Here is a 16,685-nt window from a genome sequence, read left to right as displayed (position 1 = left end):
CCATAAATGTCATAATTTACTCTCCCTCATACTATGTGATATATGGAAGCCTGTTTTTGCCACTGACAAAAAAAAACAAACTGGAAGTTGCAATGTTTTATTTCACAATTCTGACCTTTTTCTCACAATTGCGAGTTTACATCTTGCCATTCTGGATTTTTTGTTGATGATATAAACCTGCACTTGCGAGTTACTGAAGTCAGAATGGTGAGGTATAAACGTGCAATTCTGAGAAAACAATTTGCAGTTCTGAGAAATAAAGTCAGAATTACGAGAGACAAACTTAAAATTCTGACTTTTTCCCAAAACTGAGTTTACATATCCCAATTCCGACTTTATAGCAAACAATTGCAAATTATTAAGTCAGAACTGTGAGATACAAACTCAAAGTTCTGAAATTTTTTTTATAAATTCCCCTCAGATTTGGACTTTATAACTCGCACTTTCTAGAAAAAAAAATCTTAATTGTGAGAGATACATTTTCAAAAATAAAAAGTTAGATTTGCGAGTTTATATCTCACAATTATGAGACAAAAAAGTCAGAATTGCGAGTATATATCTCACAATCACGAGATGTAAACTCCCAGTGCAAAAAGAAGTCATAAGTGAGAGATAAAAAGTCACAATTGCCTTTTTTCATTTTTTATTCAGTGGCGGAAACAGGCATCCATAATGAAATGTTTGTTCCTGTAATATAAAAAGAAGAATGTCTATACAGTTCAGACCCAGTAATCAAACCATACAGTGTTCATCAAATCATTGGTCATCCAAAGCAACGCTTGGCTAAATATAAAGACAGTTATATTTAAGATGTTTATATTGTGAGTTAAATATCATGAACAGCATTTTTAGTTTTAGGTAAACTATCCCTTTTTCCTGCCAACCTTAAAAATACCTTTTTCCTTCTTGACCGCCTAAATTTCCCTGGAACCAGTTTGAAAACACTTTGTCTTAAGCCATATGATAACTTTGTGTGAGGAACAGACCAAAGTTTTATTTTTGGGTGAACTATTCCTTTAATGAAACTGGTATTTTCATTTCAACATGGTAATTTTGTGAAGTATTTACTATTTATTAACTTTTGGATAGTTAGCAAAGACATTACAGAGCTAACTCCAGAAACTCAATTGCTGGATGTTATGAATAATCTATGATATGTATATGAGTGTTCTGTATTATACAGAAGCTGATTAGAGATATTCAGAGCATCTTGTTATTGTCCTCAGTTTCATTACATTGCCTGATTAGTATCTTGTATGCAGCTAGAAATACAATGAATCCCCAAGCTGTTTAAAACGATGCTAAACGCATGATGATTTCACTGCTAAATTCCCTATTAAATATTTCTGATTAGACCAAAGTTAATTTTTCCTTGTTTAATATATTCAGGTGGAGACCCGCAGGGCCTGTTTGATGTGAGGCACACAGATGGTGTTTGGGTGGTCGCTGTCAGCAAAACCCTGGACAGGGAGGAGAGAGATTTCTATCTTTTAAACATCACAGCCACCGATGGAACCTTTGAGACAAAGGCTACAGTGGAGATCAGTGTCCTTGATGCAAATGACAACAGTCCTGTTTTTGAGAAGGCATGATGTTTATATTCATTAGCCCCTGAGATCTTTAGTCCGAACTGTGCAGAGAACTTTTAATTAATACATTTTAGAAACATTTCACATAGACACATTTTTCTGAAAGAATTTATTTTTAACAAACTGACTTCTGCAATGTCAGTTTAAACTAAAAGCCACTTTTGTTCTCAGGATGTGTATACTCAAACTATTCCTGAAGATGCTCTTGTTGGAAGACAAATTCTTCAAGTCACAGCCACTGATGCAGATATCCAGTCAAATGCGGAAATCACGTACCAGCTGAGTGGCAGTGGAGCTGAATCATTCACAATTGATGCCAAAACAGGTGAAATGAGCAAATGGGAAATATAAAGCCATTTAGCCTGCATTTTTATCTAAAGCAAGAGGTTAAGTGTCTGATTCAAGGACACAATGGCAGTAGCTCATCGATCATTCCTTGCCTGGTTCAAGCCCACAGCCTTGTGTTTATCAGTCCTGATCCGTATCGACTTTAATGCATCCAGTCTTTAATGTGAATAGCAATTTTTCTAATACCTATTGTTCCAAATTCGCTTTACATAGAACGGTCTATTAAAACCACCCAAAAAGTGAAAAAGCCAAACATGACAGTGGCAAGGAAACAATTACATTTTTACAGGATCCCTTAAAGAATAGAAAGTTCAAGCATTCACTTGAAATTGAAATCTTTTGTAAAATTATAAAATGTCTTTACGGTCTCTTTTGATCGGTTTAATGAATCCTTGCTGAATAAAGGTATTAATTTCTTTAAATCATACTGACCCTTGTCTTTCAATAGTAGTGTATATATTCGTGTTTGTCTTCTAGGGGCAGTGAGAACACTGGTTACCCTGGACAGAGAGATGACAGAGGTGTACAACTTAACTGTGCGTGCAGTGGACGGAGGCGATCGTTTCTGCCAAGCTTCTGTGTTCATCACCGTCGATGACGTTAATGACAACAGCCCCAAATTCACATCTGACCAACATCACATTAGTATTTTTCATAATACACAACCTGGGACATACGTGGCACGACTAGAGGCCTTCGATGCAGATATTGGTATGAAAAACTTTTCAGCATTATCATTTCTGTTGTTTGGTAACCTTGTTTGTGCAAATTCCCTCATACAATCATGAAGAATTTGTTAGATTGTAGTCCATTGTTCCAGCAGTGTGTTATCTTGATTGAAGCAGTTGTTGCATCAGTAGTTATTAGTCTGTGCCATCTTTTGCTCTGTGTGACATTTCATCACTCTCATCTTCACTCAGCGGTGTAGAATTCTCTGATAATGGAATAGCTGAATATAATCTTTGCTCCTCGTGCACTATTGTCTTTGCTTCCTGCAAAGTTAACAGTTACTTTCTTGCAGTGGTCTTATTTTCTGCAGATATTCTTTATTTGCTTCTGAATGAAAGTTCAGATCACTTTTTATTCTCTTTATAACATCTCAAGTGCCGGTTGCATGTTTGATCTCCAAATTTGTAACATTTCAATTATTTCTGTCCATCTGGGCTTCAGTCTCAACACTAGAAGATGGCGAGATGCTTGTCTTGATGAAGTTACGGCAAAGCTTTCAATTCTCTTGCGCATCATTACTCTTTAAAGCTCGGTCACTTGAAGGTCCGTCTGTCTTGCAAACACTATTGTGGGCACTAATAACTAAAGTAAACAACTACCGGGATGGGTGTCTTGTAATTAGTGCTTCTTTCAGAAATTACCATCAACAAGATGTGTTCGTGAGCATTTGCTGATTGGAGGGGAGATTGTGAAGTGATTAATTCCAATTCAACTCAGCTGTCATCGTAGCATTTTCATAGGCGTTAATTAGTCAACAGCAATTAGGCTGGACGACCGGGTGACACCAACAACAAGGTCTGCTCTCATTGCACTAATGAGCATATGAACAAGTATGTATTTGTATATAAACTGCAAATTAACCAAACAAGAAGCAATCAGATCATATTTATGCCATCCCGATTCCCGCCCCACTATGACATGAAACAGACTAGAGGAACAGGCTCGATTTTTTTTGCATCCCTTGGGTTTTGTTGCAAGTCCGGACAGTCTCAGAATGTTATCATGTCAACCCACTCATGACTTAATGATATTCCTCTGCCAACTTCTACTCAATTTAAGTCCAATGTTTGAACTTGTTTACTCTGCCTTTATTTAAGGCTGCATTTTTGTCATGAAATATTATTAATTTAATAACAAAGAGCAGAAATCACTGTTTCTCTTACAATAAGTGCAAGATCTATTGCTGTTGCCAAAAGTTTTATTCAAAAGTACACATGCTGGATGGGTCCTTTGAGATGATATATACTGTAAAACATTTAGAACTTTCATTTTAATAACACTTCAACCTATAAACTAGTTAAACAATTTACTAATGATCTGGTCAACTTTTTTTTTTTTGCAAAGCAAAGCAGCAAAGCAGCACTGTAAAATGTAAAATGTAAACTAAATGTTTATTATTATTATTATTATTATTGTTGTTATTTTCAGAGAAGAACTGTAAAAATGCCATAGTAAAACCTTTTAACCAAGTTAACTGTAAGTTGCCTGACCATATACAGTGAAAAACTGTTAATAGTTTAACATCACATGTAATTTTACAGTAAAACAGAGTAAAATCTGTGAATTAGCATAATTTACTGTGTAAAGCTAAATCATTATTTTTGTACATCATCATTATGATGTTTCGTGTTACACTTTCTGTTACTTAGTTCATATTTATTTTAATATTTTTAATACCCTGATAGTTTTTTGTTTTTGTGTTTATGATCAAGTGCACATGCTACCATATTTTGTTTTTTATGGACAGGCCACTTACAATGAACCCTAATTCATCATGTCTTTTTCATCACACGTGGCCATTTTTTTTATTTTAAATTTTTTTATTGTTAATTTAACAAGATATTTTTTAAAGTTAATGGTTCCAGTGGTGGGAGCCCACATCTCTTATACAGCCCACAACATCACAGCTTTGGCATATTAAGCTATTTAAACAACCATCCATAAATGGTTTATATAAACCATAAAAATAAATAAATACTCTAAAGCAGGCTGCATCCACCAGAGTCCCATGCTGCCACAAATCTAATATGGGCCGTCAGAAATCTAATGCAGACCTCCAGAACTGACCTTTCCTAATATTCTTTCTTGTTTCTTTATCTCCAGGGATGAACGGTAAAATACGTTACACATTTGAGGACTCTGCCGGGGGTCTGTTTTCAATCGAGGAGAGCTCAGGAATTATCAGTTTAGAAAGGTCTCTGGACAGACAGATGAAGGCCACACATGTGCTGAGGGTACGAGCGACAGACCATGGCTCTCCTCATAGACTGTCCTCTCTCAGCTCTGTGGTGGTGACAGTGCTGGACGCTAACGACCGTCCACTGGCGTTTGAGCATAGGGAATACGTTTCCACAATTCCTGAGGATGTTACGGTAGGGACAAAGCTTTTGAATGTCTTTGCTGCAAGCAGGGACCGGGAATTGACCTCCCAGACAACATACTCTATCACCAGCGGCAATGAGCAAGGAGCTTTCCGAATTGATTCACAGACAGGTGACACACACAGTTTCCCCTCTGATGATGCGACTCAAACAGGACTCTACTGTGGCTTTGGGGATCTAGTGAATGTTTTATGTTTGCAGGTGACATCTTTGTGATGGAGCCGCTGGACTATGAGGCTTCTCCTCAGCACTTCCTGACAGTGAAGGCCACAGGAAAAGAGTTGCTCAGTGCCATAGCTACTGTTACTATTCACCTCCTTGACATCAATGACAACAGCCCCGTGTTCAGCCAGAAGATCTACTCGGCTGTAGTCAGTGAGGACGCCAAACTCGAGAGCACAGTGCTGACGGTAAGTGTTTTGCATGTGTTTGCATTAAACTGCACCGTATCTTTGAAGTGGTTTATAGGGTAGGCAGTTATGTTTTGCAGAATGCATGGCAGTTATGTTTCAGGTTCTCTCTAAACTGGAATTTGACTCAGCAGTGAACAATAAAACCCGCCTTCTTTGACTTGTTTGCTCATCGTAAACATCTTGACATGATGAGCGCTATTAGACCACTGAGGCAGATCATTAGAAATTCGTCTATCTTGACGTTGTGTGATATTAGAGTTAGTATTTATTTCTTCATTAATTACACATACCTTGGAAAAAGTCCCAGATCTCGGGACCTCAATAGTAAGATACTGAAAACACACAGAACAACACCCTGGCATTATGCCAGCTAGTTCTGGGTAAGCAGGCACCACATTAATCTAGTTAAAATGATGAAATTATGTTTTGTTGTGTTGCTACACCAATATATAAATGTGTGGCATATGGTTTAGGTGAGATAAACAGATTTTCATCAAGCGTAATGATCCCTGTCCTTAGGTACTTGCGAATGATTTTGATGGGCCTTTAAACAACCGAATCCACTATTCCATTGAGAACAACAACCAAACGTGTCCATTCATCATGGATGCAGTTAGGGGTGAACTGCGACTGGCCCAACAGTTGGACAGGGAAAAGGTAATCTTCCTCCTTCATTACATCTTCGCAGGCCTTGACAACAGTGTTCCTAATTCCTCGGAAAAGCCAAGGATGTCTCCATCTCTTCTGCCTTTTTTCATTTCGGTTAAATTAGGTAGCGAGTTACATGCTGACCGTTGTGGCATCCGACAGTGGAAATCCCCCCAAGTCCGACAGTGCTGCAATCAACATGTCTGTGTCTGATGTGAATGATAATCCTCCTGTCTTCTCTCAGGCTAACTACAGTCTCATCATCCAGGCAAGACCGCACTCTCCTATGGAGTAGAGCAAATTAAATCCTACACGCTCTTTCCTTACTCCATGCCTGAGTTCTCAGTGAGAGGTGATGTTGTAATCTCTCAGTTCTTTTGGAGTGGTTCTAGGATATCTTTCTCTGTTTTGTAGGAGAATCTGCCTTCAGGTGCTGCTGTGTTACAGCTCAATGTGACAGACAACGACTCCCCCCAAAATGGGCCTCCTTTCTCCTTTAGTATTTTGAAGGGTGAAGAAACAAGTCCCTTCATCATAGACCAGCAGGGTGTGGTAAAGACAGCTGGACCATTGAGAAAGGGTCAGCATATACTTCAAGTGCAGGTGAGAAGTGAGCTTTTTTCAATTGTTTGTTTTGTAGTAGTCCTTCAGGAGAGTATTAGAGCAGTGTTTCTCAAAATGGACCCTGGTGGGCCCCGAATAAATAGCCAGGGGACCCTCAGTGATAGAGTGCAACAGTGACTTTAGCAGAATAGGGTTCCCTAAGTATTCGTTTTCCTTTTGAGAATTAAAAAATAATAGCCTTAAACCCAACCAACCAACTGAATCAAAGCAAAAATGCATCTGACATCATAAATAATACAAGGTAGTTAACCAGGATCTGCAGACACTTTGAGCTCATGACAAGGTTCGTGGCTTAGACATGTTGGACAAACTATGCATGATTTATGGATGATGGACTTGTTTTCTTGGCTGAAAACAGCACTTATTTATGTATATCTAAAAAATACCAAAAAACATAAATAAGTCTTTGATTCTACCCGTTAGGGGAAGATTTCATTGTGCTATGTGATGCGGACATCTGTAAAGAGTCATGTGTTGAAAGTTCCCTCTTGTGTTGAATAAGTGTCATAGCATGCAAAAATACTTGTATCTCTTCCTCTCCAGTTCTTAAAAATATAATATAATATAATATAATATAATATAATATAATATAATATAATATAATATAATATAATATAATATAATATAATCATATTTGTTATTCAGCAAGGATGCATGCATTATCAACAAACATGGCAGTAAAGACATACAAGTAATTTTATAAACTATTTCAATTTTATTTTTATTTTGTTATTTTTTATTCTATATATACCGTATATATATATCCTGAAGAAAAGTATCACGGTTTCTGCAAAAATATTAAGCAATCTACCATTTAAAACTATAATAAAGAAATGCTTTTTGTGCACCAAATCAGATTCATGTGGGAGTGATATATTATGTTATATTATATATTAGTAGATTTTTACATTTTAATTTTTAAATATTAATTGCTTACATTTTTTTTATATTTTAAAAGTTTAAATATTTTATAATACAATATTATAATTATATGTACATATTATATGTTTGTAAGGGTAATTTATAAAAATTATTATGAGCCTTAGTTTACCATAGTTTAAAATGAAAATGAAAATCTTCAGTATGTAATTTCAGGTGTCTGACAGTGGAAGGCCCCCACTGACATCGGTCACATCTGTCAGTGTGCTTGTAGCACAGACGAGTGTGTATCCTCCATCTGTTGTTTCTCTGGATGTTTTCATCATGATCTTGGAAGATGAGTATTTAGGAGGCAAGCTGGGCAAGGTCCACGCCACAGATCAAGATGAATATGATACACTCACATTCAGTCTGGAGCCACAGTCACACAGCTTGTTCTCCGTCGTTGGCACGGATGGCAGATTGTTGGCCCGCGGAGGCTTGGACGTGGGTCATTACCAGCTTAATGTCTCAGTGAGTGACGGACGTTTCTCAGCCTTAGCCAGTGTCACAGTGAATGTGCTGCAGGTCACAGAGCAGATGCTGGACAGTTCTGTTTCTGTGCGCTTTGCTGGCATTGCTGCAGAAGATTTTATCCAGGACCACTGGAAAAACCTCCAAAAAGTGGTGCGCAGTGTCGCCGGAGTCCGCAGGGGTGCCCTGCAGTTGATCAGTATACAGCCTGCAGAAACTGGCGATGGCCTGGATGTTCTTCTGTGCTTTGATAAACCAGGACGAGATGGAAGATCGCTGGAAGCCTTCTCTCAGAAGCTCAGCTCTTCCAGAGCAGCCATCAAAGAGATGACAGGACTACATGTAGTGCGGGTTTTGAATAGTCAGTGCTCAAGCTCTGAGTGTCCTGGCAGCGTGTGCAGACGAGTGGTGCTGCTTAACCAGACCAGTATGACCACCTACAGCACTGCCCGAGTGAGCTATGTCACACCCAGACACCACATGACAGCCAAATGCCTGTGCACAGGTATGCAATGTTACGGTCCTTAACTGAGAAACAATCTGTAAAGTTGGTGGTTATGAATTGTAATATTCAGTGTGTGAGCACAGAAAACAATCTCCCCCTAATCTCCTGCTATTTTCAGACAGAAAGTGCCTGAAGCACATAACCACATGTGAAAACAGCCCATGTCCTCAGGGCTACGAGTGTGTGTCAGGTTTTGAGGAGGACAAACACAGCTGCGTATGCACAGGTGCTGCCAAAGTCAAATGCTCAGGTAACAGTGAATTAATTTCCTTATCAGAGAAGACAGTGTCATCTAAAAGACACATCACAGGTGCAGATTAATTTGTTCCCTGCTCACTTCATTAAACGTAATTTGCAAGCATTTAGTGTTAAAGTATGCGTACTGTAAACACATTCATTAATTATACAATAATATAGGCTTCACTTTCAGCTATTTGAAGATGTAATCATTAGGTGGAGCAGTGTTTACACGCATAATTTAACACAAGGGTGTTTTTATTATTAATGCAGAGAGCAGGATCTATGAGATGTTAAACAGTAAATCAACTACAAGATTAAAGATGTCTGAGTTTCTTCAACTGAGAAATGGGGTATCCTCCATTATATCCTTAAGGAGAATGTCTTAACAGTTTTAATTATCTTCCACAACCACACGTGTTATACTTCTTTGTCAAAGTAATTGATATTATTGGGTTTAACACGTGTATTTTACTATTACAAAGACATAATAATGGTAAAATTAATTTCTGCCAAAATGCCATTCATGTTTTAAAACCGTTACCAATTGATAACAGTTTTATTGTAGATATGATTAATATAGTTACTACGTCTTGCTTGTGTAGGCAGTATGATATTGTGGTGGAAACATATTCAGTAATTTTAGTTTAGGTATTCTGCGCATGACATTTTTTAAAATTTTCCATTCCTTAAAATGATTTAGCAAGACATTTATTATTACAGCCAGTTTTAAAGGTGTGTGAAACAGACTAAACCAACCAAGATCCCAACTTAAATGTCATCTGTATGTTTTAATTAATTTGCTACTAATTGTATTTTGTCTGTTTTTCTTTCTGTTGTAAGGAGGATCTTCAATGACATTTAGTGAGAGCAGCTACATTAAATATCGCCTGAGAGAAAGCATGAGAGAACTTAAGCTCACGCTCAAGTTAAAAACTCTCTCAAGAGAAGGAACAGTAATGCTTGCCAGAGGAAGAAGCCACAGCATTTTAGAGGTATAAAAGAATATATGAAATCATGCCTTATTTTCATGGTGTTTGAGTTAAAAAAAAAAGAAGTGTAGAACAATATACCTGAACCCTAATAAAACCAGTTAAGTCCCTAGATAAATCTGTAAATAGCTTAAACCAGTGTAAGGTGGTGTTTAATGTTAGTTTTAGAGTAACTAACTAAACAATTTTAAGCCAGGGTAGACCAACAAAAAGCTGTATTTTAATAGCAAGAATTTTATGGTGAATTTTACCATTACTGTATTTTCCGGACTATAAGTCACACTTTTTTTCAGTCCTGCGACTTATAGTCAGGTGCGACTTATTTATCAAAATTAATTTGACATGAACCAAGAGAAATGAACCAAGAGAAAACATTACCGTGTGCAGCCACGAGAAGGCGCTCTATGCTGCTCAGTGCTCCTGTAGTCTACCACTGAAAACATAGAGCGCCCTCTCGCGGCTGTAAACTGTAATGTTTTCTCTTGGTTCTTGGTTCTAAATAAATGCGACTTATAGTCCAGTGCGATTTATATATGTTTTTTCCCTCATCATTACGTATTTTTGGACTGATGCGACTTATACTCGGGTGCGACTTATAGTCCAAAAAATACGGTATATTTCTTTTAACACTGACTGCATGTATTCCTCAGATTGTGGAGGGCCGACTGCAGTTCCAGTTTGACTGCGGCTGGGGTCTCGCTACAGTTTCTGTGCACAGCGTCCTGGTGAATGATGGACAATGGCACATGGCAGAACTTGAGGTGAAGGGTAACTATGCCAGGCTGGTTCTGGATCAGCTCCATTCTGCATCAGGCCTCGCGCCCGGCCCCCTCCACTGCCTCAGCCTGGGCGACCAGGTGGTCCTGGGGGGACGCACTCAACACTTCGCTTCCAGACTCAGGCGTAATCTGCCTGTGTCAGACAGCCTACAGGGCTGCATGGACTCTGTGCTGTTTAATGGACAGAGACTGTCCTTGGACTCAAGTGGTCCATTAGGGGTTGCCATTGAGGACATGGTGGGAGTGTCTCCTGGCTGTGTCTTCTTCCCATCTCCAGACTGCTCCAGTAATCCTTGCCTCAACGGAGGGAGCTGCTTAATGAGGCAGAGTGGAGGTAGACTCTATCATACTATCAGGATCGGTATTAATATCAATGCAAACAACATTTTTTATATGTATTATTCATATACATTTTCTTATTACTGTCCATACAGTCCAATAGTCTATGACCATATTGATTTTCTTCATGCTTATCTCGAAATTAATTACTTTGTTTGGTGAAAAGATATGGGAGCCCATTTCTGCCTTAGAGTACAAAAAGGTAACTACAACAAACACAATGGTGACATTATTTTATGTAGAAATGTATGTCTCCAATTTTTTTTCATAAAAGTCTCATTGTGAGATAAAAAGTGACATTGTATTCACAAGTTTGGGGGTAGTAGTTTTTGTTATTTTTCTATTTAAAGAAAAGTTATATTTTTATAAAAAAAGAATTCATTGAATTGATCAAAAGTGACAGTACTGGCTTTTAAATGGTTACAGAATATGTCTGTTTAAAAAAAAAATGTTCTTTTGAACTTTATATTAATCATAAAATCTTGAATCTTGTTTCCTAAAAAATATTGTGCAACACAACGGTTTTATACCTCGATAATAATAACAATAATAAAAAGCTTTACCATCACTGGAATAAATAACATTTTAAAATATATTTTAAAAAGTGTATATATATATATATATATATATATATATATATATATATATATATATATATATATATATATATATATATATAAATTTTTTATATAAATATATTTAAACGTATTTAGTCAAATTAATACATCCTCGGTAAATATAGGAAACTTCTTTCAAAAATATTGTAAATAAAATCTAACCAACCCCAAACTAATGTGTAGTATAGTTATCAGTTTGAGAAATAGTCACAATTGTGACTTTGTCAAAATTTGACTGTACTTCTTATTTTAAACTTTATCTCAGTTACATTTAATTTATCTAAGGAGGAAATGGGCTTCCATAAAATTTAAAAGAGAGATAATTCTATACCATTCTTTTTCAAATGACCTACTAGAGATATAATATTAGATAAAGCATTTTGCTGGTGTTTTAAGACTCCACTGTACAATATATACCTTTAGCTGACCTCTACATTAACTGGTTTAATGAATTGCTGAGTCGCTGATATTCCCACAGGCTATGTCTGTGAATGCAGTACTTTATTCTCTGGGACTCACTGTGAGGTCAAGATCAGTCCTTGTGACTCCAACCCCTGCCTGTATGGAGGAACCTGCATCCAGAATAACCTGGACTACTACTGTAAATGCAGGGGCCACTACTCAGGTCAAAGGTACTGCACTTTCAATGAACAGTGAATTATTAATTATAAAATCTGTCAATGGGACAGAATTTCTGTATGCCCAAAACTCTGTGTGTGATTGCAGGTGTCAGATAGGTCCGTACTGCAAGGAAAATCCATGCCAGAATGGTGGACATTGTATAGACGGTCTTGATGGACCCATCTGTGAGTGTGAACCAGGATTCAAAGGAGAAAGGTATTTTAGATTTTATCATCCTTGTGAACATATCATAGTACTTTTCCTAAGTATGTGTGATAGAGTATTATTGTATTTCAGGTGCATGATCGATGTGGACGAGTGTGTGGACAGGCCTTGCTTCAATGACGGCCATTGTGTCAACACATATGGATCCTTTAACTGTTCCTGTTTGGTGGGATTCAGTGGGAGACTGTGTGAAATGGACACAGAAGTGAGGAACCAAGTTGCATCTTCGTCCTGGAACTCTTGGATTGGAGAGCTGGTTGCAATGCTGGCCTTCTTGACAGCCATCTTTGTTTTGACGTTGTTTTTCTTAATAGTGTGGAAAGGAACCTTCAAACCTGACAAGAGCGATAAAGTACTTGATAAGTACAAAGATGTTGATTCTTACATTCAAAGGTCCAGCGTATACAACCAAGCCCGAAAAGAATCGTGCCCGGACACACCTCCGCAGGTCCCAGTGCGACCCATCTCCTACACGCCCAGCATTCCTGGAGAATGTCGAAACAACCGAGGCTCTGTGCCTGAGTTCAGCAGCTTCACGCCAGATCCACTCTTTGGTCTTAGGAAGACTGTGGCTGTGTGCAGTGTAGCCCCTAATCTACCACATCGCAAGGCGTTCCATTCACACTCCAAAAATGATTCCATACAACAAATGGACTGGGATGAGGAGTATGATGGTTAGTGAAATCTGAACCCACAGATGGGTGTCTTTTAAAGTGTGTTGGCCATTAATTTGAAAGTGAAAAAGTGAAAGTGAAGTGACATTCAGCCAAATATGGTGACCCATACTCAGAATTTGTGCTCTGCATTTAACCCATCCGAAATGCACACACACAGAGCAGCGAACACACACACACACACCCGGAGCAGTGGGCAGCCATTTATGCTGCGGCGCCCGGGGAGCAGTTGGGGGTTCGATGCCTTGCTCAAGGGCACCTAAGTCATGGTATTGAAGGTGGAGAGAGAACTGTACATGCACTTCCCCCACCCACAATTCCGTCTGGCCCGAGACTAGAACCCACAACCCTTCGATTGGGAGTCCAACCATCTAACCATTAGGCCACGACTTCCCCACAATTTTTATTTACACAATAGTGCTTTGTATGTTTTTCCAGTAGTGCGCAACACAACAAAATCTCCACAACACATTGGAAACAAGCCACAGCACAAAGAAATTAGCACAACAGAAACAAGCTGCGACATAAAGCAATTAGTACAACATAACAGAAACAGGCCGCGACACAACAAAATTAGTGCAACACAACAGAAAAAGGCTGCAACACAACAAAATTTGTCCTATGTATTGTGTTGTAGCTATTTAATTGTAAACTGGGTTTCAAAGTGCAAGTTTTTTAAAGCAATGGCATTATCACAACAGTTCACCACAACAGTATGCGTGTACTGCATGCATACCATCTGATTTTTGTTACCACACATACTTTATACACATAGGTCGCTCATGCAAATTGGCTTGGTTTTGCAATTATCAATTGTTCCACAAGGTGGCAACACTGGCCTGGGCCGTTGTTTCACATTGGAAAAATGAAACTAAGGCCTTGTCCCTAATGAAAAACTTCATGTACACTTGCGGTCTTACAATGGCCGCTGTGTGCTCATGTCCGTTTAGTCCACGAGACCATAGGGTGTCATTTGTCATTTTAGTGGTCAGAAGGGTGCTCGTGAATGTCCCCTTTGTGGCTGTTATGCACCCACGATCCGCACTTCTGCCGAGCCTGCATTGGGCCAAGCTTTGCAGCAGACTTCTACCCGCCAGTCGAAGCGGCATTACGTCACGAAAAGTGCAGACTCTCATATTTTGCAGAATTGCTGTTTACTGTTACTTATTTTTATTCATTCTTCCAGAAAAAGTCCTAGACCTGACTTCCTGTTTAGCAGCTGAGGATGACAGTATTTCCTTTACACATGAAAATAGAGGTCTGCAGTCCATGAGCTCTCTCCAAGCAGACGTCATGGATGACAACAGTAAGTTGTACTAGCAATTCTACAAATCTGAAACTATCATTTAGTTAACAATATTTTTTACAAATTCACAGACCAGACAAAAATGTGTTTTATTTTGTGCACCGGTGTATTAATTTGCAACAAACGCATGTTTGCTATTTCTGTAATTAATTTAGCCTCCATATGGATTAAATCTGAGCACAGATTCAGAACAGATCCAAAGGGGTTTACAGTGTAAGTGTTATGCTGAATGACTGGACTTCAAAAGAAAAGCAAGAAATGCCTGAGATGTCTGCTTTTAGAACCCTTTTAGAACTCTTGCTTTAGTATTTTCATAATGCGTAGGTCTTGCTAGATCTTAATCATGTTTACATGATTTCATAGTGGCTTTACAGAACACCTAGTAAGAATCACATTTAGGCTATATCAATATGTTATGTATCTATGTTGTGTCTGTAATATTTTAGGTTTTATTTGAATTTTTTAATACATAGGGTCTTTACTAATGTTCTTTGTTAAAGTGTAAGATCTGATTTAACAACTGATTTCTTTGTATTTTACTTTTACAAGCCTCCAAAGTGAAACACCCTGTCAAAACATAGATTGACATGGTGAGAAACAGGTATACGATGTTACATTCATGTCCTGTTGAGTGTTAAACATTTCCCATGAGTATGTTACTCTAACTCAGTTCCTGCAGGGCAGCATGCAGCTGATTGTGTATTTACTCAACAGTTAGCATGGACCAAACTAATCGCATGAAAATGAAGAGATTCATTTAGCTATTTTAAATGTGTATTTAAAACTTACAAAGTGTGAAAATGCCTTTTTCTTTTTCCTTGACTTATCAACAGATGATTCTCGTGAACTTTTGTACCTTGAGAATCACATTTTTGTTGTTATTTATTAGACTCTTCTTGCATGCTCCATTGCTTTAGCGCACTGGATTACACTGAACAACTGAGTGAATTTGATAAGTTCTTGTGAATCGGCTATAACAAGATGCACTGGCATCGATCTCAGGGGCACTTTGATGTTTAATCTTCTTTAACTCTGAGGAGTTATAACAAGCTCTTTCAAACCAGCATGCTCAGATCTTTCACACGTCTAAGATTAATGAGCCTCAGAACTATCAAAGCATGCCGTAGTCTGAAGATACATGTGAGCTATACTGAAATGCGTGTGTTGTGGAGCTACTTGTGGCTGTGAGAATGTGACAATATACACTACTATTCAAAAGTTTGTATTCAGCAAAGAATCCATTCAATTTATCTAAAGTGACAAAAAAGATTATATCATATTTTCATCATTTTTCAAAACATTTCTATTTAAAATAAACGCTGTTCTTTTGAACGTTCTATTGAAAGAATCCTGAAAAAAAGATGTTTCCACAAAAATATGAAGCAGTACTATAGTAATAAACACTGATAATAATTAGAAATGTTTCTTGAGCACCAAGTCAACATGATTTCTGAAGGATCATGTGGCACTTAAAACTGGAGTAATTGCTGCTAAAAAAAATAAATAAATACATCACAAGAATGAATTATGTTTTAACATATTTTTTTAAATAGAAAACATGCAGCTTTGGTGAGCAAAGCAGATTTTTTTTTTAAACAATTAAAAAATCTAACTGACACCAAACTTATCAACAGTAGTGTATAACCATTTTTGGTGACTAATGCTTTTTAAAATGCAAACTATATGTTAATCTACAGTAGTTCTTAAAAATCTACGATAAATGTGCCAAATTGTCGTTTTCTGACTCAAAACAGGTTATTACTGGGATAGCTCAGATTGTCTTCAGAATATCTACTCTCCTGGGATCCAAGGTTTTCTCCAGTATGAATTTGTGCAGATGCCCTCCTCCATGCACACTGCTCCAGAAATTCTCGACATGGACTACCTTACTGGTGGCGATGACATTAACAACTTCCTGCCAGTTCCAGCTCTCCCTCTTAATAATGACATGTCTCCAGTTCCACAGTACGACCAGTATACCAGGCCAGAGGTCCACCACGTCATCCAGCCGACAGCAAGTCAACATCACATCCATGACCACCTATTGCCCATTCAAATAACCTCTGGAGAGCCTCAGGGCCAGCATATAGGACCTGCTGAGATTCCTGATTCCTTAGAAAGTCCTTTGTGAGAGCCACACTTCTAAACTCCATCAGACTTGCCAGCCAGTGGTTAGAAATTTAATCATGTGGTTACTGACCATGAAGAACTTCGTAAAGCTGTGGCTGGTAACACTACCAGAGACTGGGGTGGGCTTACAGACTCA

At 38.0% G+C, this 16,685-nt stretch overlaps 1 protein-coding gene across 1 annotated transcript in view; it reads left to right on the top strand.

Annotated features, from left to right (window-relative positions):
- fat1b (FAT atypical cadherin 1b) overlaps positions 1 to 16,314 on the top strand; it is a 35,039-nt gene extending 18,725 nt beyond the window's left edge. The window contains exons 10-27 of the mRNA XM_052575227.1: positions 1,390 to 1,586; positions 1,761 to 1,914; positions 2,415 to 2,648; positions 4,770 to 5,159; positions 5,249 to 5,457; positions 5,980 to 6,117; positions 6,233 to 6,376; positions 6,523 to 6,711; positions 7,828 to 8,629; positions 8,748 to 8,879; positions 9,710 to 9,861; positions 10,509 to 10,971; positions 12,072 to 12,225; positions 12,320 to 12,430; positions 12,512 to 13,113; positions 14,300 to 14,419; positions 14,969 to 15,020; positions 16,174 to 16,314. Coding sequence (XP_052431187.1) covers positions 1,390 to 1,586; positions 1,761 to 1,914; positions 2,415 to 2,648; positions 4,770 to 5,159; positions 5,249 to 5,457; positions 5,980 to 6,117; positions 6,233 to 6,376; positions 6,523 to 6,711; positions 7,828 to 8,629; positions 8,748 to 8,879; positions 9,710 to 9,861; positions 10,509 to 10,971; positions 12,072 to 12,225; positions 12,320 to 12,430; positions 12,512 to 13,113; positions 14,300 to 14,419; positions 14,969 to 15,000 — 4,223 coding nt within the window. The 3' untranslated portion in view covers positions 15,001 to 15,020; positions 16,174 to 16,314. The remainder of the gene's footprint in view (positions 1 to 1,389; positions 1,587 to 1,760; positions 1,915 to 2,414; positions 2,649 to 4,769; positions 5,160 to 5,248; positions 5,458 to 5,979; positions 6,118 to 6,232; positions 6,377 to 6,522; positions 6,712 to 7,827; positions 8,630 to 8,747; positions 8,880 to 9,709; positions 9,862 to 10,508; positions 10,972 to 12,071; positions 12,226 to 12,319; positions 12,431 to 12,511; positions 13,114 to 14,299; positions 14,420 to 14,968; positions 15,021 to 16,173) is intronic.
- Positions 16,315 to 16,685: the final 371 nt, after the last annotated feature.

The sequence above is a fragment of the Carassius gibelio genome, chromosome B14 (genome assembly GCF_023724105.1).
Source record: "Carassius gibelio isolate Cgi1373 ecotype wild population from Czech Republic chromosome B14, carGib1.2-hapl.c, whole genome shotgun sequence".
Taxonomy (NCBI): domain Eukaryota; kingdom Metazoa; phylum Chordata; class Actinopteri; order Cypriniformes; family Cyprinidae; genus Carassius; species Carassius gibelio.
This window is presented reverse-complemented; position numbering and strand designations above follow the sequence as displayed.